This window comes from Candida pseudojiufengensis (genome assembly GCF_024610245.1).
Source record: "Candida pseudojiufengensis strain CBS 10847 chromosome Unknown scaffold3, whole genome shotgun sequence".
Taxonomy (NCBI): Eukaryota; Fungi; Ascomycota; class Pichiomycetes; order Serinales; family Debaryomycetaceae; genus Lodderomyces; species Lodderomyces pseudojiufengensis.
This window is the reverse complement of record NW_026261523.1, coordinates 876,879-903,158: the sequence shown is the minus strand read 5'-3', so window position 1 is coordinate 903,158 and position 26,280 is coordinate 876,879. Positions and strand designations below refer to the sequence as shown.

General features: G+C 29.0%; 9 protein-coding genes across 9 annotated transcripts; 4 read left to right on the top strand and 5 right to left on the bottom strand. All coding sequences in view use genetic code 12, as the record gives it.

Annotated features, from left to right (window-relative positions):
* Window positions 1-1,528: 1,528 nt before the first annotated feature.
* DUR3 (Dur3p) lies at window positions 1,529-3,685 on the bottom strand (the record flags this gene model as incomplete). The annotated part of the gene is made up of 1 exon (XM_051761151.1): window positions 1,529-3,685. The coding sequence occupies one exon, from the start codon at window positions 3,683-3,685 to the stop codon at window positions 1,529-1,531; it is 2,157 nt and encodes a 718-aa protein (XP_051616783.1).
* A 2,917-nt stretch (window positions 3,686-6,602) lies between these two features.
* Window positions 6,603-6,923, bottom strand: KGF55_000837 (uncharacterized protein; the record flags this gene model as incomplete). Its single annotated transcript, XM_051761150.1, has 1 exon — window positions 6,603-6,923. One exon carries the CDS (start codon window positions 6,921-6,923, stop codon window positions 6,603-6,605), a length of 321 nt encoding a protein of 106 aa, XP_051616782.1.
* A 1,104-nt stretch (window positions 6,924-8,027) lies between these two features.
* On the bottom strand, window positions 8,028-9,203 carry ERG3 (C-5 sterol desaturase; the record flags this gene model as incomplete). The annotated part of the gene is made up of 1 exon (XM_051761149.1): window positions 8,028-9,203. One exon carries the CDS (start codon window positions 9,201-9,203, stop codon window positions 8,028-8,030), a length of 1,176 nt encoding a protein of 391 aa, XP_051616781.1.
* Window positions 9,204-11,181: 1,978 nt separating this feature from the next.
* KGF55_000835 (uncharacterized protein) lies at window positions 11,182-13,749 on the bottom strand (the record flags this gene model as incomplete). The annotated part of the gene is made up of 1 exon (XM_051761148.1): window positions 11,182-13,749. The coding sequence occupies one exon, from the start codon at window positions 13,747-13,749 to the stop codon at window positions 11,182-11,184; it is 2,568 nt and encodes an 855-aa protein (XP_051616780.1).
* Window positions 13,750-13,833: 84 nt separating this feature from the next.
* KGF55_000834 (uncharacterized protein) lies at window positions 13,834-14,484 on the top strand (the record flags this gene model as incomplete). The annotated part of the gene is made up of 1 exon (XM_051761147.1): window positions 13,834-14,484. The coding sequence occupies one exon, from the start codon at window positions 13,834-13,836 to the stop codon at window positions 14,482-14,484; it is 651 nt and encodes a 216-aa protein (XP_051616779.1).
* A 1,732-nt stretch (window positions 14,485-16,216) lies between these two features.
* KGF55_000833 (uncharacterized protein) lies at window positions 16,217-16,987 on the top strand (the record flags this gene model as incomplete). Its single annotated transcript, XM_051761146.1, has 1 exon — window positions 16,217-16,987. One exon carries the CDS (start codon window positions 16,217-16,219, stop codon window positions 16,985-16,987), a length of 771 nt encoding a protein of 256 aa, XP_051616778.1.
* Window positions 16,988-17,800: 813 nt separating this feature from the next.
* Window positions 17,801-20,240, bottom strand: KGF55_000832 (uncharacterized protein; the record flags this gene model as incomplete). The annotated part of the gene is made up of 3 exons (XM_051761145.1): window positions 17,801-18,329; window positions 18,415-18,896; window positions 19,068-20,240. 3 exons carry the CDS (start codon window positions 20,238-20,240, stop codon window positions 17,801-17,803), a joined length of 2,184 nt encoding a protein of 727 aa, XP_051616777.1.
* A 962-nt stretch (window positions 20,241-21,202) lies between these two features.
* On the top strand, window positions 21,203-23,029 carry TCO89 (Tco89p; the record flags this gene model as incomplete). Its single annotated transcript, XM_051761144.1, has 1 exon — window positions 21,203-23,029. One exon carries the CDS (start codon window positions 21,203-21,205, stop codon window positions 23,027-23,029), a length of 1,827 nt encoding a protein of 608 aa, XP_051616776.1.
* A 468-nt stretch (window positions 23,030-23,497) lies between these two features.
* SEC21 (coatomer subunit gamma) lies at window positions 23,498-26,269 on the top strand (the record flags this gene model as incomplete). Its single annotated transcript, XM_051761143.1, has 1 exon — window positions 23,498-26,269. The coding sequence occupies one exon, from the start codon at window positions 23,498-23,500 to the stop codon at window positions 26,267-26,269; it is 2,772 nt and encodes a 923-aa protein (XP_051616775.1).
* Between the last annotated feature and the right edge of the window lie 11 nt (window positions 26,270-26,280).

The window sequence follows — 26,280 nt, the reverse complement described above, 5'->3', positions numbered from 1 at the left end:
ACTTCACTGAGATGGAGAGTGATATGTAATTACGATGATGTAAATGTATTTAGTTGGGCATTTTTATGGAAGGTTCTTATCATAATTCCATTTAAGTAATTTTTTATTATTGGACCTGTCGCTCCGAGGCGATAATAAATGGCCCTAAATAACGAAATAAAATTTTATTATAATTTTAAATTTGGTAGCAACTCTTATCGGTCAATTCCGTCTTGATTAAAATAACTGTGAATAATTTAATGAAATAGATGCTTAGAAGAAGAAAATAAAGCTAGACCAAGTGAAAAATGGCAAGCATCACTGACGACCATGTACGGCTGGTTCGAATTACGAATAATGAAGTTGCAAATCAATGCATGGCCCTATAACTTTAATTGACGCATCTTATTAGTTCCAAACTGTACAAATAAGTTCAGGATAGAAGACTTGTACATATCCGTCAACCATATCAATTAGTTTTAGACTCTATATTGATTTGAAGGTTTCAAATATGAACTAAATCCAATCTAAATTTGGCCAGATTGAAGCTTCAAGTTATAAAAAAAAGTAATATACGACGTGGCAAAAAACATCTGATTTTGTCATGGTTAAAATTAGATTTTGATTAAATTCCACTTCGTATGCCAAACTTTTGACACTAGACTACTATCAATTATTTTTTTTCTGGTAAAAGGCTATGTTTTTGAACTTTTGATAAATAATTGATTTTGAAAAAAAAAAAAAAACTTTCAAGGTTTATATTTAGGTGTTTTATACACTAGATAGATGTTGTATTGTAGGAGCAAATTACAACACAAACAAGTGAATGAATTTAAAATCCATTATATCTCTATAAAACGAAATTAACAAATGGATACCGGTATTCCTACATCTTGATTCAGTTTAAATACTTTATCGAAATGAAATCATGAACACTTTAAAAGACAATATAGTTAAAAAATGAAAAATATATAAAAAAAATGCAGAGGTTTTTAAATGGTGATCCATAATTGCTATTTCAAGATTATATTACAAAACAAGTATATAGAAATTATTAGTTAAAGTTTATTCTTTTACTGTTTAGCAAGCTAAACTACTGATCTAATAAACAATTAATACTAAAAAAAAAAAAAAAAAACGATACAATTTAATTAGTTTACTTCATTTTTATATTAATGATTTTTTTTTTTTTCTTTATTCTTCATTTATTAATTTAATTACATAAAGCTATAAAATAGACAGTTATATACTAACTAGTAACGAAGGTCATCTAAGTATTAGATGGCACAAGCTAATAAGATTCTATACTTTTATAGTAATCCTATACTATTTTATGAATTCTGTGGTAGCTAAAAAAAACTGAAATATGGTAGCTATCCTACAATAGAATCTGAAACATCACACAAATCAGAAATTGAACACAAAACAAAATTTTCGCTCCATAGTAAATTTTATAAATTTATATCATTAAAAAATTTCCTAATAAACACACTTTATCATATATATGTACTATACACTCAAAAATAAAATATTAACTAAGACCTGCTTATTATTTCTTTTCCAATTCATCATCAATATTTGGATATTCAGTTTCAACAGATTTACCATCAACAACTTGAGGATTTGATAATTGAGCACGAATTTGAGATCTAACAGCATGCAATTTATCTGGATGACTTTCTTGCCAAGCTCTTAATTTATAAGTTTGACCAGTTAAATCCCAATAAACACCTCTTGCAGTACTTGCAATACTTCCTCTGCTTTCCCATACTGGAAATACAATAACTTGAAAACATGTATAAAATATCCAAATCATAAATACTGAGATCCAACCTGTAAAAAATTTCTTGCTGAAAATATATTTACTTCCATACATTGGCATTGGCCATATAACTAATAAAATTAAAGTCATAGAAAGACAAAAAATTGAACATCTTTTAAATGCTTTTCTTAAAATTGTTTGTTCTTCAGTATATTGTGGTCTTTCCATTTCAGCTAATTCACTTGCAATCATTGAAATTTGAGATTTAACAGGATTTAATTTTTCATCATCATTATAATTTTCTGATTTTGTAGCTTCTAATAATTCTTCTTCTTCACTAACTCTTGTAATTTTATAATTTAAAATTTTCCAATCAAAATTTTGTGGTTTAAAAATTATTGTAAATAAAGGAACTGTTATTAATGGAAATAACAATGCAACAACATTACCAGATAACATAGCTTCATCTTTGAATAAATTATCATAAGTAATAGAACCAAATTTAGTTTTACAAACAACTAACCAAGTCATAATAGCTAATGCAGTAGCAATTGGAGGAGTAAAAGTAGCAGCAGCCCAATTTTGTTTTGCACTTAAAATAGTCATTGCTAAACTAAAAACAGCACCACCAATTATTATACCCATTAATTCATATAAAAATCCCATTGAAACATTTGCATAATAAAGTCCAATTGCAAAACCAGCCATAACATAAGCAAATACACCACAACCAACATGTGAGATCCAAATTAATTTTTTACCATCAGCTTTTGGATTGAAATAAGTTCTATAAACATCATAAGTGAAAATAGTTGATACAGCAATTAATTCAGATGACATTGCTGAAGTAACAGCCATATAAATCATAATTAAACTTAAAACTCCACCAGCTTGTCCCATTAATGCAACACTAGCAGTTGGTAAAACTAAACCAGCAGCAACTTCATCATTTGTTAATGATCTACCCATTGGCCAATGTTCAGTATATTGTAAAGCTAAAGCAGCAAAACCCATAGTAAGACTTGTAATACAAGGAACTTGAAACCAAGCAATTGAACCTAAAATATAACCTTTATAAGCAGAACCTGGATTAGCTGCAAATGCTTTATTGAAATAACCATTATCTAAAAACACAGTACCAAAATTACCAACAATATTAATAACAAAGAAAATACCTGCAGATCTTGAATGCATTGTTAAATAAGAACCTTCAGCATTACCTTCAACCGGATGAGTTTTACCTAATTCTTTTATAATATCATAAACAACTCCAGGAGAACCTAATTTTGAATTTGTTGCCCAAGTACTGAAAGCAAATATTAAAATAATAACTAGCATAATTAATGTGTGTGCATAATCAGTTAATATGGTAGCTTTTAAACCACCAAAAATTGAATAAATAGTTGGTGATAATCCAATCAATAAACATGCTGCCACTGGGTGCATACCAGTCAAATCATTAACAGCAGCTGATCCTCCAGTTAATAACATAGCTGTTACTAATATATTTGTACATAAACCCCAAAAAATATAGACAATATGAGTTGTTGTACCATATCTTGCTCTAACAATTTCCAAATAAGTACGCGCGGCTGGTGCGCGTAATTTAGCCTTGATTGCAATACATGAAAACAAGGTTATTTGAACCGTTGCTCCAAGACTGTATGATAACGCTCCAAAGACTCCGTTCAAGAAGCACTGAGTTGTTGATGTCAAGAGCGTGGCTGCCCACGTCCATGATGATACTACTGCTGCTGAGATTAATCCAGTTTTAACCGATCTACCTGCTGTTGCAAATTCTTCTGATGTTATGATCTCTTTGTTGTATCTTCTTAACATAAATGTAGTCAAACACATTCCAATTGCAAAAACTGCTCCAAATCCCATTAAAACTCCATAACCTGCTGATTGAGGTAATGGTATATATTTTTCAACTGATGACATGATTGTTTGATTGTTTGATGATTATGAGGGGAATAGTTGATTGATTGACAATGATGAAGGGAATAGTTTATTGATGATAAATAAACTGAGTTGAAACATAGGGTTCTTTTTACTTATTTTTATAATCATTTTGTAAATACATTTCGTTATCTTACAAGTACAATTGATTGTTTTGTGAAAAATTTTAAGTTGCAAAATTGATAATTGGCTTACGTAATTTTTTTTTTTTTTTTTTTCTTAAATGTATCAAGTATTAAAATATTTTTTCATTATCTTATCTGAAAAAACAATCGATATTAATAATAGTAAGGTTTTAGCTTATCAGTTAAATTAGTAGTCAAAGGTAAGTCATTAGTGAGTCGTGCGATAACACCAGTTAATCAGTGCAATAAATTTTACAGGTTAATGTCTTAACCTAATCTGATTCCAATTTTGTGGAGTTTGATGAGATGTATTATTATGTCTTACAATAAGATTTTCAACTATGGTTAATTACAATATTGAAAACGGTGAAATATATTGATCTATGACAATATCTCATTTGTTATAAATTATGTTTCATAAATCAGCTCAAAAATTCAAAACATACGTTTCAAAATGTCAAAAAACGGAATTATTAACACTACTTAGTATGATTGGGAAGTAAAAATAATTAAATTCATTGGTTAAATCTCTTCCTTTATTTAAAGGTTTTTCACCGATAAGAAACTAAGTAACCTTTCTTATCAGGATTAAGCCCGTTAGCCGGCAATTTGAAACATCATAGATTTTGTGTTATGTGATCCCAGATTTTGTGCTGTTTTAAATCTTTTCTAATAAATCAGACTATCAGATTACATCACTTTGAGTCTAAAAATAATTTAATTCGCCTTATCAACGAAATTACTTTAGATCAATCTGAATTGCAAATTAGTACAAACATGTATCAGTCGACTGGTGACGAACTTTGGAGACAGTTCATTTCCTAAAAGAGATCAAAAAATTCAGGAGTGTAAGGTGCCTTCCATGCATGAAAAATATTACTACATATCAACGCAATACGTAATAATTTTCACCCTGTAAATGGAGTAATTTAATTATTAGCTTTCTTTGTTCTCTATTGTTATCCATTCGTCAAAATAAAACAATAGAGTTTATTCATTCTAAAATTCCGTCTCATATGTGGTAATTCGTAGAAAATTAACCGCCTTATTCATTCCTGATTCAGGCTTGAGATGATTCTTCTAATCATGCTTTTGAATCAAACCATTTTGAAAAGTTTAAATTTATCAAAGAGCTCAAATCAAATCTGTAACAACTTTTTTGAGTTTCAGATTTGACAAGAGAAAAACGATTACAAACTTGATAAAAAAAACACATGCGAATGGATTTAGCAGATTACAAAGATTTCTCAAATCACTCGTAATTGGGCCCTAATTATGCCTATATCTTGCCAGTGTTTTCTTCAATTTTTAGAAAGACAAACCTATATATTATTGATTCTTCAGCCTAATAGAACAGGTACAATTTCAAGTCCCATCAGAATTGATTGATCCGTTCATTCAGTATTTAATCTTAGTTACTCGATTATCCTCAAGGTACTCAAATATCTTTCTCAAAAACTTGTAGTAGTGAATTGATCATATTAAAAAATCTGTTTGATTTACATACTGTTACAAATTCAAGGTCAAAAGTTATGATAATTTAACTATTTTATCTCATAAGACAAGACTTTTTTAACAAGAATGGCCCGAATGAATGGTTACAATCTAATACATAATCGAGGATGTTTATTGAAGAAAGATCAAGTACCAAAGATCAAGAATCAAAGATCAAAAAGATCTGAAATATTATTGATTTAAAAATCAAGGCACAATCATTATCAATTATACACAAAATACTAAAAAATAAAATTAATTATGGCCCGCGCGCCGTATATTTTAATTTACTGCATGCAAACTTTAATATCTCCTAATAATAAAGTATGTTCTACCTCGTATTTCATAAAGTTTAAAATTGACGATAATAATGTACCGTTTTATTTCTTATCAATAAAGATCAAGTCAGATCTACCAGATCTAAAAGGGTTGTATGTAGTTCAAAGATGATTAAATTTGGTAATAAGTTTCTTTTCAGAAATCTTAACCGCCTCAAGTTGTATGTTCTATACGTTAGACGAAACTAAAAAATATTATATAGAATCACACCATTAGATCTTATCTTTTTTACGCCATTTGAAAAACACAATCTTTTTTTCTAAACTCATTCGGCCCATGGAGCATTTTTGTTTCAGCGTAACCATTGCTAGATCAAAGAATGTCTAAACTGATTCATTCAGATGTTTTTATTTTAAAAATGAGATAATTCATGGATTAGATGATGGTTGAGAGCCTTTACCAAAATCTACCTCAATATCTATCATTACACTCAGTGAATAACGTATGCAGCAATATGTAAAGCAAACTCATTGATTGTAGCGATAAAAAAATAGAGTCGTAGAAATCTAGTAATTTTTCATTTACTGTGTACTCAATCTTCCAGCTTTCATTGTATTTCAGTTTGGCACATTTTTCAGTTTCACCTAGTTTTAATAGGTCGTGTGAAACACAAAACAACTCACCTATGTCAGAGAACTCAATTTCTTATGAGTTTAAACCGTAATTAATTGTTCAATAGGTTGGACTAGCATCCAGCATTAGCAAAATGGCATTTAATAATACGGATGCTAATAGATAATCGATGCGGAATCTAAAATTTTAAATGCTAATAACAAGCAATAAATAGTGAGGAGTATACTACAACCTTGATATTACTCAGTGAGACGCTAGAACTACGCAAACAAAACACTTAAAACTTGCAATACAAAGTACACTATTTCAACATTGGTAACAAATAAACGTGCTGAGTTCTTTTAAAGAGTTTCTCATGATCATCCTTATCACTTCAAAATAAAGCTTCCAGCATTTCCGAGGCGACCGTAAGATAACGCTCCAAAGACAGCATTCAAGAAGCACTGAGTTGTACTTGTCAATAACGTGGCAGTCCACGTCCATGAAGAGACCACAGCAGCTGAGATTAATCCAGTTTTAACTGATCTACCTGCAGTTGCAAATTCTTCTGATGTTATGATCTCTTTATTATATCTTCTTAACATAAACGTAGTCAAACACATTCCAATTGCTAATACTGCTCCAAATCCCATTAAAACTCCATATCCTGCTGATTGAGGTAATGGTATATACTTTTCAACTGATGACATTGTTGTTTTTTGCATAATTTAAAGTTAAAAAAAAAAAAATGAAAAAATATTAAGGGGCTTTTAGATGCTATGATGAAGACTAAAACTTAAAGAAGACAAATTACATTGATCATTACTTAAAGTTGTTTCCTCATTAAAATGAGTGTATTACTTATTGAAAGCAACCAAGGCTACTAATTTAATAAAAAACGGATTTTGAAAGAGATACTCGTTCCGATGTACTTAATTTCAAATGAGATAATGCATGGGTCATTGTGATGATTGAAGATCTTTATCAAGATCAGTATCAAGATTGATTACCTTTCAAGTAGATTCAGTAAGTGGAAATATGCAAAACGAATTTGTTTGATGACAAATCGACTGAAATGTAGTGAATAAATTTTTAAATGAAGTTTCTTTTTAGTCTTGATACAATTAACTTTAAAATGTTGTGCAATTTGGTAAAATCTGAAACAAGAGGAAAATTCAAAACTTTAAAGTTATTGAATACGTAATACAATAAAAAAATTGTGAGCCAAATTTTAAAATGTGTAATAGTTATCCCTGACGTGTTTGGTTTGTTTGAACTAGATAGAAAACATTGATTAGAAACTGATTTTATCTCTAAGGCTTCAAGAACAATCTTATGTTTGTTTGAGTAAATTGTAAGACATTATTTTCGAACTATACTATTACTTATGCTAAATGACTTGAAAAAGCTTAGTATCAATCAAACTCGAATATACTAGAGTTTACATTGGCCTCGTTTAAATTTGCGAGGAGATCTAGCAACTTTGATAATAGTGCTATATGGAATTTATCTACACTTAGATCTGAGATGGGACGAACCCTTTCTAACTCTAATCTTCAGCTATTACGGTTTTATTGAGTGATTGATAATCATTTGAGCACTTGAAAGAAAGCAGGATTATAATATAAAATTCACAAGTAAGTTCAAAGTTTAGCTTCGAAATTGAAGAGTATTTAGTATCCAATTTCCAAAGATATTAAAAAAGGTTTATTAAAAGAAAAAAAAAGGTATATAAATTTATAAACTTAAAGATAAAACAAAACTGTCTTTATAAAATAGTCAAAATGGTATCGAAATGAAGTTTCCAAATTCTTTTATTCTTCAACATATTCTCTATCATCAACTTTTCCTTCTAATTCACCTCTAATTTCTTCCATTTGAACAACTTGATTTTTCCACATTTTTTTAGTATTTAAATCATTATTATCTTTTATAAAAAATGAATCATCAGGTCTTCTATAACTATTACCAATTCTATCCCATAAAGTAGTAAATTGTCCATAATTATAATTAAAATATAAATGATGAACAGTATGACAAGCAGTACCATTTACAACTGGATCATTACTCATATAATTACCATCATGAATCATAACAGTCCAAAAATTAACAAATGTAAATAAAAATAAATATAATACTTTATGTAATGGAAATAATAATGGATAAATATGATAAGGTAAACTTTGAGCCCAACCATCTATTGGATGAAAAGCATGAGAAGCAAAAGGAGTACAAACAATCCATTTATGATGAGGTTTATGTAATCTTTTATAAACTGAAGGCCAATGTAACCATCTATGAATAAAATAAATTAAACAATCAGTAAATAATATGAACATTGGAATTTGAGCAAATAAAAATTTCCAACCTCCAGTTGAATCATTTATATTCATATATAATTTTGAAAAACCATTTAATTCTAATAAAAAAAAGGGATTTGTTAAAGCAACCATAATAGGTATAGCAGTAACAGCTCTTTCAATTTCTAAAGACATTTGATTTTTTAAATATCTTGGATGATTAAAAATTTTTTTATCAAATACAAATAAATAACTTAAATAAGCTGTTATAAAGTACAATACCCAACCAAAAATTGTTGTTACAATTAATATACTTAATGATTCTCTTAAAATATTTGATCTTTCTAAAAATGATGAATGGAAATAATCACCAGATGGTAGGAAATTTGGTTTCAAACCATATATATCACATTTATTTTGATAATTTGATAATTTTTGTAAAATATATGTAAATAAAGTTGTAAAATTTAAATTTGTTGTATTAAAATTTATTTGATTAGTTATAGTGTTTGTAGAATTAAATCCATTATAAGTTATTATAGGTGATTTTGGTAATTGTAAATAAGATGATAATTGATTTATTATTGGTAAATTTGATATAAATTGATCAATAGTTCCACCTTTTGGTAACAATGTTCCATATATTCTATCAAACATATAATAATCACAGATTTCTAATACAATATCCATCTTTTTAGTTTAGTTTATGGGGTTCTTTGTAAAAACGTGGTTTAAAATTAAAGTATAAGCAATTAAACGATGGAATTAGTTGGTGAAAAATTAGTTTGCCGTGGTTGTTGCAGTGATTGAAAAATGAGTATAACTGAGCAAAAGCTAGGGTATGAAATGAGATGATGGTTGAGAAGACAGAATTGATATATCCTTGAATCTTAAATAATAAAAGAAAATGATAATTTATAGTTGATATTTAAAAATGATTTTGAATAAAAATAAATAAATCTCGTTAAAATAATTTTATTAGTGGAATGATTTAAAACACACATTGATTCATTGCACTATATATTAGCAATAAGAAGTGCATAAACGATGAGAGTTTTGTCACGGCCAATTACACTATACAACCCCTTAATCTCTACTGCTATTGAACGATTCAATACGATTGGGTCATTATTCCCACTTCCTAAATACCTTAGTTAACTAAATCCTGTCAAAACAATCCTGTGTCTTTAGTTTCTTTTTTTTTTGTCATTATAGCAAAATCTCGTTTAAGTTTATTTAATGCATCGTTTCCAGATTCTTTTTATTCTATTTTCGAGAAGGTGGAAAATTGACCTCCGTCGGAAATCAAACTTCGAGGGTGACGTACGCGTGTTGCGGCCGAAGAACTTTAATTTTCTTATCACTAATAATGATTGCACTTCGTAAAACTTTCAACATCTGGCAGTGCTGGACGCTGTCTGGCTTTTTTGTCAATGCAGTTATGACTCTTCATGCTAACGTAAGTAATATATCAATAGATAAAGTAGAGGGATTCAGTTACTTGGGTTGTGATTGACTTTGGTCCAAGTATGGAGTTACCTTTTTTTAAAACGCAACTAGTTTTTTCATTCGAGGTTAAAAAGTCACGTTGGCGCAAGATTTTTGGTAGCTCACGGAGGTTATTTTTCCCTCTTCTATTTTCGATGTTTAATATTTTATACGAGCTAAACGATACATAGAAAAATGAAAATTTATTAACCGAATTTCGGTTTTAAAAGCGCATTGACTGATTGGTAGCGTTTGACTTTTTTTGGTTTAATTCTTCATACAAAATTCATGAATCATTTGATTGCCTGATGTTGTTAACTTCGATCTTTTGTAAGATAGAATAAAAGATCTTTATAATCTAACAAGTTGAAAAATCATAAACATGTGTCACCTATCCTATGCAAGATAGTGTCTCTTGCTTTTCTTCCAATCTCTTCATGTAAATACAATTCCCCTTTGCACGAGAATCAAAAACTCCAAATAAGTTTCAACCTAAAGTTATACTCTTCAATCATTCAAATATACAACACTTCATAATTCTGCAAAGTTTGAAAGTGAATTTTATTCTCTTGTTGCAAAATTAATCTATCATCTCACGCCACTATATTCAAAGATATGAAACAAAAATGTGCTAATATTTACAAAAATTTGCAGCAGCTTTGAAACATTCATAGATACAGGTGAGATTTGTGAAAAGGCAGGAATGTTAATGGCAAAATATATAAATTGTGTAAAAGTCATACACTACTTTCAGCCTGTAGATTACAACAGCCATCAAATCACAAGTTTATGAAATCAATTATCTTAAAAATATATGTAGTCTAATAAACCTCTTCAGATCTTGAATGCGTAAATAGATTGTGGCACCATACAAAAAAGAGTGAGAAAATAGAACAATCATACATTTAGCTTCGTGAGTTCTCGGTAATCATAAGAATTGGCATGTTTAAACGTATTCTTATCTAATTCAATGATTGATGCAGTTCTATTGTAGTGATTCTATGTCAATTACTATTAAATCTGAAACACAATTATGCTAGAGCTTTTGTGTAATGTTTTTTGATTTTCCCAATTTAATTTCAAAAATGTAAGTGGATATGTATAATTCGTAAGATACAATCGAATCAGTCGACATAGAGCAAAGTCAATATAAATTAATCATTTCATAATGAATAATGCATTAAAGTAAATCTAATAAATCAGAATTAATATTGGTGTTGTTATTGTTATTGTTATTATTTTGGTAATTTGAAGTAGTTGAATGTTGAGTTTGATTTCCCTTGGGAGATAATACAGTGTTGAATCCAGGTGGATAATTTACATTATTTACATTCAGTTTATAATTCATCATCATTGAACTATTAGATGCTGGGGTTGGATTTGTAGGAGTTATTGGTAAATTTTTCATTCTATTAAAATTATCATTTTTTATATTATTAGCAGCCAGTTGAAAATCATCAAATTCATCTTCATTATGTTTATAATTATTTTGTTCAAATGTACTTTTTAAATTATTTAATAAATTATTGTTGTTGGTGTTAGAATTTGTTGCTCCAAATGATAACGTAGAGGTTGGTTTGTGGGATGTTAATGGTTGTCTATGTGGTTGATTTGATGTAGCTCTAGATGTTGGTGTTAGTGTTGAGGTTAACTTTGGTTTGGGTTTCGATGGTTGTAATACTTTTGAAGTTGGTTGTGAAGCTTTTGTTGTTGGTTGTAATACTTTTGATTTTGGAGCTTGTTCTTCTTTTTCAGGTTGCTTTATAGTTTGTGATTGTAATAAAGTATCAAAATTATTACTTGTGCCATTTTTTGATGTTGGACTTATAGTTGGTAATTGCAGTAACTTCTTTTCAACTAATTGTTTTTGTATTTTATTTATAATAGATATAAAATTCTTGAATTCTTTTTGATCACATTCACAATTAAAAGCAAATAAAAAACATTGTGGTAATAGCAATTCAATCGATGTTTTCAAATCTAGATTTACATGTTCACTAGTTATGATTTTTTCAAAAAGCGTTAATAATTTTATGATTATATCTTGATCTTTATTTTTGATAGTCTTTGTTACTACTAGTAATTGTTCTTCTATTATAATTCTATCAATCACTTTTTTATCAATAAATGCATCAAATGTATCTATAATTTTTAATTTTGTTGAGTATACCGTTGTGGATTGGAATATCTTACAAAGTAATGGGAATAATGTATTCTTTATGTATGGAAATTCAAATTTATTGACAAAATTAGGTAGACTTGTTAAAAATGTTTCTTGTAATTGAATTTGAATATCTTTTTGATCTTGTTCTTTTGGTGATAATGTAAATACAAGATCTAGTATACTTTTTATAAATCCTGTGAATAATTTGTCATTTGATTTTTCTTGTAATACAGGTAAGTTATTTATTAAAACTAATCTTGTCTTTACTGATGCATTTATTAATTTAGTGAAAGTTTTTAGCTTCTTAACTTTTTCATCTTTGAAAATAACATCATACACTTTTTCCGTAAATGTAGTATTATCTTTAAATAATACGTTAAACACTCTATCTTGAAATGTTAATGCTGATAATGACTTGGAAATTAATAAAATAATCTCCAATGAAAGACAAATTAATTCATCAACATTAGGATCTATAACCACAGATTCATCCAATACTGTCAACTCATTTATAAGTACACCTATAAGTAAAGGCAACAATTTCAGTGATTTAAAAGCTGGTGGGAATTGATTTATCAAAGTAGCATCATCATCAAGAAGTCCTTTTAAAAAGACAATTTTTTCATTTATAGTCTTTGTAGAAAATTCATCAATAAACCACATTGCTTTTATAATACTTCCATTAAAAAAATCAGAATCAATAAATTGATCCAAAGTTAATCTATCATATGGATATCTTGCTAATATTTTAGGAAAAAGGATAAATAATTTTTCAGGTACATCTTTTAAAATATATTTTAATTCAGTTGGTTTATGATTATAAAATTTTCTTTCAAATTTTTTAAATTCTTGTTTGTATTCTTGTAAATCATCTGCATTTATTAAAAATTCATGATTATATAAAAAATAAATTAACATTCCAAAAGACCAAACATCTGTTGTATTTTCTAACCTTCCAGACTCAATTAATTCAGGCGATGTAAAACTTAAATTTAAATTCGCAAATGGTACGGTTGAATTTGATATAAAAAATGAATCTCTTTCTTGTGGTGATATTTCATTTAAATTTTGTAAAAATTTAAAACCTGCTAATTTCCAATCCCCTTGATTGTTGATGAATATAGATGATGGTTGAATATTTAAATGTATAATATTATTACTATGTAAGAATTGTAATCCTTTTGCACATTGTAATAATCCCTTTTGAATTGATAAAGAATCCAAATTCCCGGCTGTAATTAAATTATTTCCAATTGATTCACTTACAAATAAAAATTTTGTTTTAGTTTCTTCTAATACTTCATAAATTGTTAAAATTTGTGGATGTTTTAATTTACTCAATTGATTTACTTCTGATTTAATTAATTCATAACATTCTTTTATAATCTTTTTAGGATTTGTTGTTTGACTTATTCTTTGAACTTGAGATTCAAATTTAGTTTTATCAAATATGAAAACAGATACTATTCTTCCACTTTTATGTTTTGCAGGGTATATAGCCCAAGGTTCAGATACGAATGTAGGATTATCCAGAACATTATATTGTGCTCTTATTCCTGTTTTAAATCCTAATGAACTTAACATTGACGATAAGGTGAATCAATATTAAGTAGACCAAAAATAATTTTTTCTTTTGAATTACATGATTCTATACATCATTACAACTTCATGGATATACTAGATAATACATTTAAAAACTCAGCAGAAAGACTAGATAAACCATCAGCTTATCTAATACGAAAAGCTCGTAATAATTATGGAGAACTCGAGCGAGCTATTACATCACGTACAGTTTATGTTGGAAATCTATCTCATTTCACAACAGAAGAACAAATTCATGAATTATTTATGAAATGTGGACCAATTGAAAAAATTATAATGGGATTGGATAGAAATAAATTAACTCCTTGTGGATTTTGTTTTGTAATTTTCAAAACTGAAGAAGGTTCTTTAAATGCAATGAAATATTTACAATCAACGGTTTTGGATGGTCATAATATATCGATAGATCTAGATCCAGGTTTCAGAGAAGGAAGACAATTTGGAAGAGGTAAACATGGTGGACAAGCTGCTCAAGAAGCTGCGGCTGCACAAGCTAATGGACAAGTTTATGATCGAGGTTTTAGAGGTGGAAGAGGAAGAGGCAATGGATTTAGAGGTGGTAGAGGTAATTTTAGAGGTGGAAGAGGCAGAGGTAGAGGTGGATCAAATAATGGAAGTTTTAGAGGTGAAAGTTCAAGTGTTTATATACCTTCAAAAGATCCTACTTTTGATGCACCTACTACTTTTAATCCAATGGCTGATATGAGCCAACAATAAGGGAGAGGATTTAAGCTGCTGCAATGATCAATGAACCACATAGTTTAGGTTAAAGATTTACAACGCACTAATTTACTGATTAGAGTATCACGTTTACTTCAAGATGTTTTAAATGTATAGACTAAAAACAATTTGTTTCACTTTAACAACATAAATGGAATGAATAGCTTAACTACATTTCTGTAGAAAAGGATTAATTTAAATGAATGAGCCCTACTTATTCCATTAGTTTAAAATTATCAAATATAGTTATCACTCGTTTCAAACCATTATAGATAGCGATATTTCCATGGTGATTAATTTAAAGGTATTTGAATATATCAAAACTTTACACTTACAGTGGTAAATAGATATTTGAAGAGATACAGGGATTCAGCTCTCAAACAGCCAACGGTGACCTCGAAAAATTTTTCCACGAAAATTAAACTTATTACTTTCCTTTAATTCAATTTTATATATATTTTTTTAGCGTTCCTGGCACCAACGAGATAATTGGAAAGGAAAGCTTCATTTACAGCATCAGGTACTTGTATTGAACCAATGTTTGTTGGAGATTTATTCACAGCTTTTCATGTCTCCAAAGTTTTGTTGTCAAACTGATTATTATTGCAAGAATAAAACTAAAATAACCTTTGCTCGAATTCTTATTTTAAATCTGGTAACAAGATGTAATTCTTAAATGAAAAAAATAGCTCTCTAATTATATAAAAAAGAATTGCTAGACCTGGTAACCCCACCTTAAGGACAAACTTGACAATAAAAAGAAGCAGTGCTTGGAAATATATTGCACTCATGAGTCTAAACTGTAAAGAAAACATGACAATAAGCTCAGTGCTGTTCTTTACATTTGCACGCACTAAACATTTTTGCTATTTAATGTATCAGAAATGATTGGTTTTCAATTAATTCGCATGGTTTTAATAATTTAATGGTTCCGATTGTAAAAATTTAGTAAGTGATTCTTTTTGTACCTTATCTATTAATCACAAATAGAAGATACTACAAGAACAGAAGCTTATATAGAATATAAGTAATCTAATTAATACGTTTGAACTCAGTTAAATCTATAAATGGTAATGGTCAATTATTATATTATGTTTTAATTAATTGGTATAATATGCATATTAGTCTGATAAATAAATTTTATTAAAGTTTTGTGTTCTTATTTTTTTTTTCTCTCTAAGATTTTTTTGCAGCCTAATAAAATCTGAAACAACTTAACTATAGAGTACTTGACAACGCTTTTATAATCTCCACTTTTAGCTCTTTATTTGGATAAAATAATTACCTAATTTGTAAAGTTACTTGTCTATCCTACTACCTTGCTATACAAAAGTTTATATTAAATAACTCAATCATTTTGAAGTGAAACTAATTAAATAATATTAATTAAATATATAAATTTATTTTAAAATATAGTCAATACGCGTTTCAAAATAGACGATAAATAAGCTATAAAAGTACTTCATAATAACCCAAAACTATGTTATCATAACTTTTTCATTTATATATTGAAAATTATACTAGTAACTAGCTATCATTAGCTATACTTTTCATTGGATGCACATCTAATTTTTATACATCAACTATCTATATCACAATTTTCATCTTGGTTATAATATTTATATTACTCATCATAATTGTTCTTAATAACAACTGTTATCATTTTTCATACTATTCACGTAGTACATCCATAATATTCATATTATACATATTATAAACTTTAAACAGCATGTCAGATCAGAAATACACCGAAACATCTAACAATCAAATCCTTGATGGTAGCCAAACTGAAGGAGCATCAAATGAAAGAAGAGAAATTGTTGCACCAACACCAACTACTGGATCTGACATATCAAATATATTACAAAAAGTATCTTTAACCGAAAATGAGTCTGGCACAAGTGTTAATAACAGCATTAAACAACAAGATCAACAGCAAGATCAACAACAACAAGATCAACAACAACAAGATCAACAACAACAAGATCAACAACAACAAGAACAACAACAACAAGATCAACAACAACAAGATCAACAACAACAAGATCAACAACAACAAGAACAACAACAACAAGATCAACAACAACAAGATCAACAACAACAAGATCAACAACAACAAGAACAACAACAACAAGATCAACAACAACAAGATCAACAACAACAAGATCAACAACAACAAGAACAACAACAACAAGATCAACAACAACAAGATCAACAACAACAAGATCAACAACAACAATTAAATAATGCTTCTGATTACGATGGTCCAATTCCAATACCTTGGGAGTCAGTAGTTTTTGATGATACAAAATATACCTTGGAGTGGATCGACCAACATCCAATTCAATATACTGGTGAACCAAATGTTGTCAGCATTGGACAACGGGATAATTCATTGGCTTTTGTAAACGGTAAGAAGGATGCAAGTCATGAACACTTGACTGAAATCGACTATGGTGAAGTGGATGATAAAAAAACAGAAGATGCTAGCTTTAAATAGGTTAATCTATCGTAGGTCCTGAACTGTTCATAGCCCACCTAATAAAATTTGAAACAACTTTGTTGCAACTAGATATACTCGAAACTGGACTTAACAACCGAATTTAAAAACTCTGCCTCTTCTCTGATATATAACCGCTTTTGGAAAGTTTGATCACGCCGTTTATTGTAAAATTATGCTTTATACTCTCGTATACTAACTGCTATTTCATTTGGCAATAAGTATAAAAATTTTAATCTTCTTTATTATTAATTAGGATTTCTTGTAAATTATTAATATATTTGGTGTGTTTTGATTTTTCACTTCATTGAATGTTCTTATATTACTTAACATGAAAAATTCATTAAAATGACTAAGTCGAGTTGAAAATCAACATTTAGAAACGCTACATCTGCGAAATCAATAATAGTACATAATATTTGAAGTATTTTATATGTTGAAGACTCGGCTAAAGTTGAAAGTTTGTACTTTCCAAGTTCGAAAAAAGAAGTTGAAAGTTTGTACTTTCCAAGTTCGAAAAAAGAAGTCGAAGTTCGTGATTATACTGGGAATGTACAATTGTTATCATATAATCCAATCAAAAATTGCTATGAATAGGATTTATCCATTCAAATCAAAGCTCTTAGAAGGACTCATTTTTTGAGAAGAATGGTAGTAATTAGATTGTGAAAAGATCGTTCAAGACGCATAAGACTAAATGTATATTTTTATAAATATCAAACACTAGGTAAATAACCAAATCTAGATTCAAATCCACAATTTTATTTTCTACAAATAAACCATTTCCAATATGCTTTAAAAGCTCAATTTCTTTTATTTAATTGGCTCCTTTTGACATTTAATATTGTTGTCTGAGTAAAAGTTCAAGAAGCAGTTATTATCATTGTAACAGACTCTAGCCAATTTCTTCTCCTTTGGAGTAGTACATACTGGAGTCAAAGGACTTTTTCTATATTTATAATCCATAAATTTTTGATTAAAGGCTGTATCACTAGTATTCCATAATCTTGCAGCAACATATCTATGCCAGAAAGTAGCATTTAATGGAGCATTGGTTGGCCAAGTATGATCTGGATCATAGAGATCTCTAGCAGAATACTCAAACTCCCATTCTGGTTCTTCACCTCCATTATTAAATGTTCCATTTAATTGTAAATAATAATTGTTTGAATTAATGATGTTGAAACTTTCATTTTCAACTTCGTAATATCTCCATGATGGATTGAATGAAGTGAAAGGAGTTACTGATTGTGAAACATAATTTACTAATAAAGCATCTTTTTCTTGAGCTTCATCGGCTGTTGAATTCCCAGAGTATAAAATCAGGAATTGATCTCTATGACTATGTCCTTTTAAGGAGTTAGTAAAAGTGATTTGTGCTGGAAGGGTGTGTTACTCAAACTCAAAAATTAATTTCAAAATTATACATACCTGAAAAGATTGCTGAAATAGTATATGGACTGAATCTTTCAACAATCGTACCGAATATTCGGGAAGCAATTGGTAAAACATCAAAATTGTTTGGTGGAACATGGAACATTATCCAAACTCTTTGATCTTTTGATTCTGATTCTATTAATTCATCAACTAAAAATTTCCAGTTTCCAAAAAGATCTGGGTTAGTAGTTTGATCTAAGAAAGCATATAAATTACCATCATAATAAGCATTAGAGTTTAAAGCAATGACTTTCAAACCTCTTTTGGTGACATATGAAAATCCTGTATAGTGTCTTTTCAAATCATTTTCATCTTTTTTATCAAACCACTCATTATTGATCCAAAGCTCTGCCATCTTTTCCACATTATAATGGTAATGATCAGACTCAGTGTCGTTGTTTAAATGAAGAGGTGGTAATTGAGAATAAGGGAAATCATCATGCAAAATTCGAGTTAGTACACTGTTGAATCTCTAAACTCATCGCTCTTTGAAATTGTGCTGTTTGATGTTTGCAAAAAAGTCAAATTTTGCAAAAAAGTTATTATTTTATTTTTCATGTGGTAGCAATCTAATGTCTTATAATCGGTAAAGACACAACAATTTAAAACAACGTGCATGAGTTAGTAATAAAATGATACTTACGTTTCCTAAACTTGGTAGCACTGTAATATTACCAAAGTAATCTTTCATCAAATTGAAAGCCAAAGTTTCATCAGCAATAGTTTCTTCTCGTGAACCATGCGTTGAGTCATGATTATAGAGATCTCCTGTGAAAATAGCATATTCAAAGTTTAAATTGTTTTCTTGATTCATTTTCTTTATATGAGCTAAAGAAGAATTCATCAACAAAGGAGGACTATCACTTAAATATGCACCAAATGGAGTAGCAGGTGAGTTAACAAAGTTCCAACCTCTATATTTTGGAAAATCATAATAATCTCCTTTTATGTATTCCAAATCATCATAACGAGCATCAGGATAGAATGAAAAATTGAAGTCTTTGAAAGTTGGATTTAAATTTGTATAATATTCAGTGAAATTATATTCTTTACCTGGTAGTTTCTTGCTATAAGACCATTTGATACCACACGGAACACTACTACAATTTGCTTCTTGACCTGTTTCATATGCTGGTTGAATATGGAAATCTGTAACATGAATAACGTTGAATTTTTCAGAATTGTTTTTATATATTGGTTGTTGATAATGCTTTGGTTGCTTTGCTGGCCACCAATTACTAATATTAAATAGTTCTTCAACATCAGGAGTTTCTGGTAAATCACAAGATTCTTTGTCCTTGAAAAAACAATAATATTCTAAATCAATTTCACTTTCAATATCAAAATTTTTAATCACTCTCAAAAAATCATTGTCAAAGATATGAACATTAGTGAATGCTCCAATGTTTGAATCTGGTGTATCATTAAATGAATCATTATTATAAGACCCAGTATTGATGAAGAATTCGTTATAACCACATGAAGCTGAATTGTAATTAGTGTTAACACAATATTTATACAACATTAATACCACCAAATGTTGTTTGTCTGGCAACTCATCAACTAATGATCTCGCGTATCTTAATCTATGTTTACATGTATCACACTTAGTGCTATTATAATTTGTTAAATTTTGTAAATGATAATTAATAAAATCAATTTCTTCTCTTGGTAAATTTCTAAAGATATTTTCAGCAACATCATTAAATTCCCTTTTAGCTAAATACTGGCTTTTAAGTGATGATAAACCTGGTACGGTATGAGCTAAAGAACCAAATGCTAAAATAAAAACAACAAAAAATTGAATTAATTGCATAATTGATTTGGTTTGGACTAATGAAATTTAATGACAATTGAAAATTTCAATGAAAATAAGGAACTCATTTTCTATATATATATCATAATGGTATACGAAATTGCACCATGTGTAGGATCTTGAAATCTTTAAACAATAAGTAACTTAATCTAAAACCCCTTAATTAAAAAAATTTTAGCCCATTAATTTTTTAATTAGTCTCGATTCAATGATATTGATTTCCATTGATTTACACGTGTTGGATCTTTCAAATTGAATTAGTTCACTACTGCATTCATTGTTCATATTTGGAGCCGTGTATAGCTTATGATTTGTAAATCCTATATTACTCGGTTGTTACATTTGTAGATACTAAACACGTTTTGGCTTTTATAAATTCTTGATCCATGAAATCTGTGTCTTGATTGCTGAATCTATGAGAACTATCAAAGAATCGATATAATGATAAGTAAATTCGATGAAAGTGTAATTGTTATGTCGAGTTTTACTTTTCGAAGATACTTTTTCCCTATGTTCTCAGCCTGATATAGCAAACGAAATCGTACATCTTGAAGTTTATTCTTTTTTTGTTCAGCAAGCTAGACTACTGATCTAATAAATAATTAATAATGGAAAAAAACAACTCCTCATATGTTTTTTATCAAAAAACTCTATGGAAAATTTGAAGGTATTTAGTGATATATTTATAAATATGGTAAAAATTGTATAGTTTGATCTTCTCCGCAACGTTTGAATGTTAAAACCAAACCAGTAAAGGTTTTAAACTATAATCTTGATTTTTTTTCAAATAATGTTCACCACAATGCTTATATATGATTTTTATGAAAACACCTTGTTGATTATGGTTCATTCTGAAAAATTATGGAGTTTTAATCACGTGATTTGGATTGATAAAGTAGATTTATAAAGTCCGATAGTATAAAATATATGTAACAACATCACAGTGTACATAATAGACAACAATGAACCCAGAGCAAGAATCAAATCAAAATGAACAACTTTCAAGGTCACCTTCGATTGATTCTGACTCATCAAATTCAACAAAAAGCAAAGACAAAAATCAATCATCAACAAATCTACGACCTTCATTACAAAATTCAGTAAGATCAGTCTCCACATCAAATATTTCAAATAATGGTAGTAAAAGAACTCATCCTCCACCAAGACTTAAAACTCATAATAGATCTTTATCTCATAATAAATTAGTAAAATTATCAACATCATCCAATACTAATTTGTCGCGGCCAAATCTTAACAGATCGAAATCAACCGATGGATTAATGAAAGGAAGACAAACAGCTGCTGCATTGAAGCGAAATAACAAATCTTTCACAAAAATAGCAGGCTTACAACCATTGACTAAAACAGTATCCAATCAATCTATTAAATCTAATAAATCCAATACTTCACTTAAACAATTTGGTCTGACTTCATCAGTTGGAATAAAATCGAGTGCAAGGAAAGGTAAAGCGATAATGAATTTAAATGATGATGATAGAGACTATGAAGATGTAGATGAAGAGCCAGATGCACCAGTACCGGAAAGATTTGATAGTCAAGAAACAATATCTACCACTCATCTGAATTCAGATCAAAATATTCCAAGTTTATATGAACAAATTAATAGAATCTTACCAGATCCGGCTGTTGAGCAAGAAAAACCAAAACTTGAAGTTTTACAAGAAAACATTGACAAAGAAGAACCCAAGAGACCAGATTTAGTCTCTTCTGTACAAAGTTCAGCTGAAGATTTTAAAAGTAATTTATATGGTGGATCCCTTTTATTGTCTCAATCAACAGGAGTAGTACGAAAGATAGAACCAATCAGTTCAAAAGCGTACGCTGAACCATTACCGGAATCTACAAGTGGTATTTCATTTAAAGCTAATCCTATGGAGTCTAATTTAGCTCAACCTGTTACAACAAATCAAAATGTAATACAAAAAAATTCATATCAACCAGATCAAACTATTTTCAATAATTTACAAAGAACTAATAATCAATATATGCAAAAGAATCCAATAAAGCATCAACATTCACATTTACAAACTAAACCTGTTAGTAATTTAAAAAATGGAACTAATAATTTCAATGAATTTTTACGAAGTAACAGCTCAGATCAACATCAAACGAAAAATATTGAGACTAGGACCCAGCAGAAATTATGGCTACAGAGAGAAAGTTCATTATTAGATGTAACAAACATGAATCAGAACAAGTGTAATTTTTCAAACTTATCATTAAATAATTTAATGTTTTCACATAATTACCCAAATTCTTATGGTCTGCTGCATATATTACCTTCTAGTGTTGGTCCAATGACCCCAGTTACACCGGAGAATTATATTCAAGAAGGGTACACTACAAATTCCAATAACAATTCAACTACGAATATAAATGGTTTACTTTTGATGGTTCAAAATTCACATCAAAATTCAATTCAAGTACGTACAGAATTCGAAAGATTAAATCGAGAATACTTAAATGTGAGAAGAAATTTGAATCCCGTAGCTGGAAGTTTGAATAGAATTGAAAATAAAAATGAAATTAAAGTAATTAAAGGAAAGAAAAGAACTGATTCCAATGCAAATACTTTTGAAGAATACGCTCCCGCATGGAGAGATAAACAAAATGAAATTGCAGGGAAGGTAAACAAAATTTGGCAAGATGCAATATATTCAACATTGTCTAGTAAATTAATTGGTCAAGATCAGCTTTCAAATTCTAGAATGTCATCCTTTAGTGGTAATCAACCATATAGAAGTAAAACTAAACTCCAAAACGAATAATATATTAATAATTTATATACATGAATGAAATGAATGCCTAAACTCAACCTTGTCTCTGTTTGTGTTTTCCATTTGATTTACAATAAACATACACTCTACCTTTTCTTTTAACTAAATAACAATCTTTACAAAATTTTTTCACGGAAGTTCTGACTTTAAATGATCGGAATGGTTGATATACTGAGCCTATTGTGGGAGCTATTAGTTTTGGTGTAACATTAAATATTCTGGGTTGAGCAAGCTGCAGCCTTATGAAACTAGTGAACGATAACATTCGATTATTATGTGTGTAATTATATGGGTTGGTCTTGAATCAATCTCGTAATATTAAAAAGTTACATAAATTTTGAAAATTTACAAATTTGTGTTGTGCACGATCTATACATATATTTTTTCATCCAAAATCGAAATTAACCACTTGAATCAAAACACGTAATAAAATCATTCAGCAACACCACCAATTGACTAATGTCTACACTGTCCTACAAAAAACAGGATGCATACAGCACGTCTGGTGTGCCTGACAAAATGGCAGTTTTCCAGGAATGTCTACAACAGTTTAATGCTACACCTGTCAATGCAAAAAAATGTAGACAATTACTAGCAAAATTATTAAGATTAATTTATAATGGTGAAGAATTTCCTGCTCAAGAGTCAACTACATTATTCTTTTCTATATCAAAATTATTTCAACATAAAGATGAATCATTGAGACAATTGGTTTACTTAACTATAAAAGAATTATCGCAAACATCAGATGATATTTTAATGGTTACTTCATCAATAATGAAAGATATTCAAGGTAATGATGCCGTATACAAACCAAATGCCATTAGAACTTTGTCAAAAGTCTTGGACCCAACTACTGTCACAGCGGCTGAAAGATTGTTTAAAAATGCAATTGTTGATAAAAATCCAATAGTTTCTTCAGCAGCTTTAATTTCATCATATAACTTGTTACCGCATGCTAAGGATGTTGTTAAAAGATTTGGGAATGAAACTTTAGAAACTATATCATCATATAAGTCATTCCCACCAAATCAATTTCAATTACACGAATATTATGGAAATGCTACTTCTAATTTACCTTCCACTTCGTATATGTATCAATATCATGCTTTGGGATTAATTTATCAATTGAGAAATCATGATAAAATGTCGTTGATGAAATTAATAAGTTCCTTATCTGAGGGATCTTCATTGAAGAATTCATTATCAATTATTCAATTGATTAGATATATTAACAAAATTTTAATTGATGATGAGGGTTTATTTACTCATTTATATCCCATATTAGCAGGATTCTTAAAACATAAATCAGATATGGTTGAGTTGGAAGCTTGCAAGACTTTAATCAATTTACAATATTTGTTAAATGATGATCAATATATGCAAATTGTTACAACATTGCAAAAGTTATTAGGTGTCCCAAGAACTGCTACTCGATTTGCAGCTATTAGATTGATTAACAAGATCTCTATCAAACATCCAGAAAAAATATTGGTAATTAATTTGGAACTTGAAAGTCTAATTAATGATTCAAATAGATCTATATCGACATTGGCCATTACGACACTTCTCAAAACCATGGGAGCTGGTACTATTGATAATGGATCAGGTGAAAGCGTTGATAGATTAATTACCAAGATGACATCATTAATGGATGAAATTACCGAGGATTTTAAAATTGTAATCATTGAAGCTATTGAAAATCTAGCTTTAAAATTTCCATCCAAGCATAAAAAGTTAGTTTCATTCCTCACAGATTTATTAAGAGATGATGGTTCATTAGAATTGAAAACAACTATCGTTGATGCATTATTTGATTTAATTAAATTTTTACCAAATGAAGGAGCTAAACAATTGATCTTAATGAATCTTTGTGAATTCATTGAAGATTGTGAATTCACCGAATTATCAGTTCGTATATTACATTTATTAGGAGATGAAGGTCCAACTACTTCAAATCCGTCATATTATATCAGACACATTTATAATCGATTAGTTCTTGAGAACTCAATTGTTAGATCTTCAGCTGTTATCTCCTTAGCCAAATTTGCTGCTGTTTGTGGTGGAGATGTTTCCAAAAATATCATTATCTTATTAACTAGATGTTTGAACGATGTTGATGATGAAGTTAGAGATAGAGCAGCTATATCGTTAAATTTCATAAACAAGAAGAAAAAAGACCTAATTGTTAATGATTCCAAATACGATTTGAATGTTTTAGAAAACAAGCTTATCAACTACTTGAATACTCAAAATTTTAATGATAAATTTGATATATCAGAAATTCCAGCTATTTCTCAAGAAGAATTAAAATCAATCGAATACAATAGAAAATTAAATAAATTAGACCGTGAAAGCAATGAATCAAACATAGAACAACCAGAACCTAAAAAGGAGGAAGTTTCAGAGAATGCAAATGAACTCTTAAAACACCAAGAATATGCTCAAGAATTATCAGCTATACCTGAAATTGAACCATATGGTAAACTCACAAGATCCACTACTCCAATATATTTGACAGATAAAGAAAATGAAATTGTCGTAAGTGTAATCAAACATTTCTTTATTGAATCTCAAAAATTGGTTTTACAATATAATATAAATAATACTTTACCAAATATCTTATTGCAAGATTTATCAGTGATTGCACAACCAGATAATGATTTATATCAAGAAGATTTTATAATTCCTTTGGAAGAGTTAAAACCTGATGGAACTGGCGTTGTGTATGTTTCATTTAGTGCACCAAGTGTTGAAGAAGATTTATTAAGTGGATTCGGAAACACAATAGTATACACTAATAGAGATTTAGACGAAGATGGAAATGTAGATTCATCAGATGATGGATGGTCAGATGAATATCAAATTGATGATTTGTATTTATTTGCAGGAGACTTTATCAATCCTTTATACAATTCAAATTTTACAGAAATATTTGATCAATTACCTAATTCAAATGATTCAACTGGATATATCCAAGCAGATTCTTTAGAAGGGGCAGTGAACAAATTAAGATCTCAATTGAATATGTTGCCATTAGATGGATCAGATTTTGTTGCAAATGATTCTAATTCTCATACCTTAAAATTATTAGGTAAAGATGTTTGGGGAGGTAAAGTTGGATTATCCATAAGGTTAGCTAAAACTGGTGGTAAAATCGTTGGTAGAAGTGAAATTAAAACAGAAACCGAAAATTTTGGAACAATTGTGTCAAGTAGTATATATGATTAATAATATATATT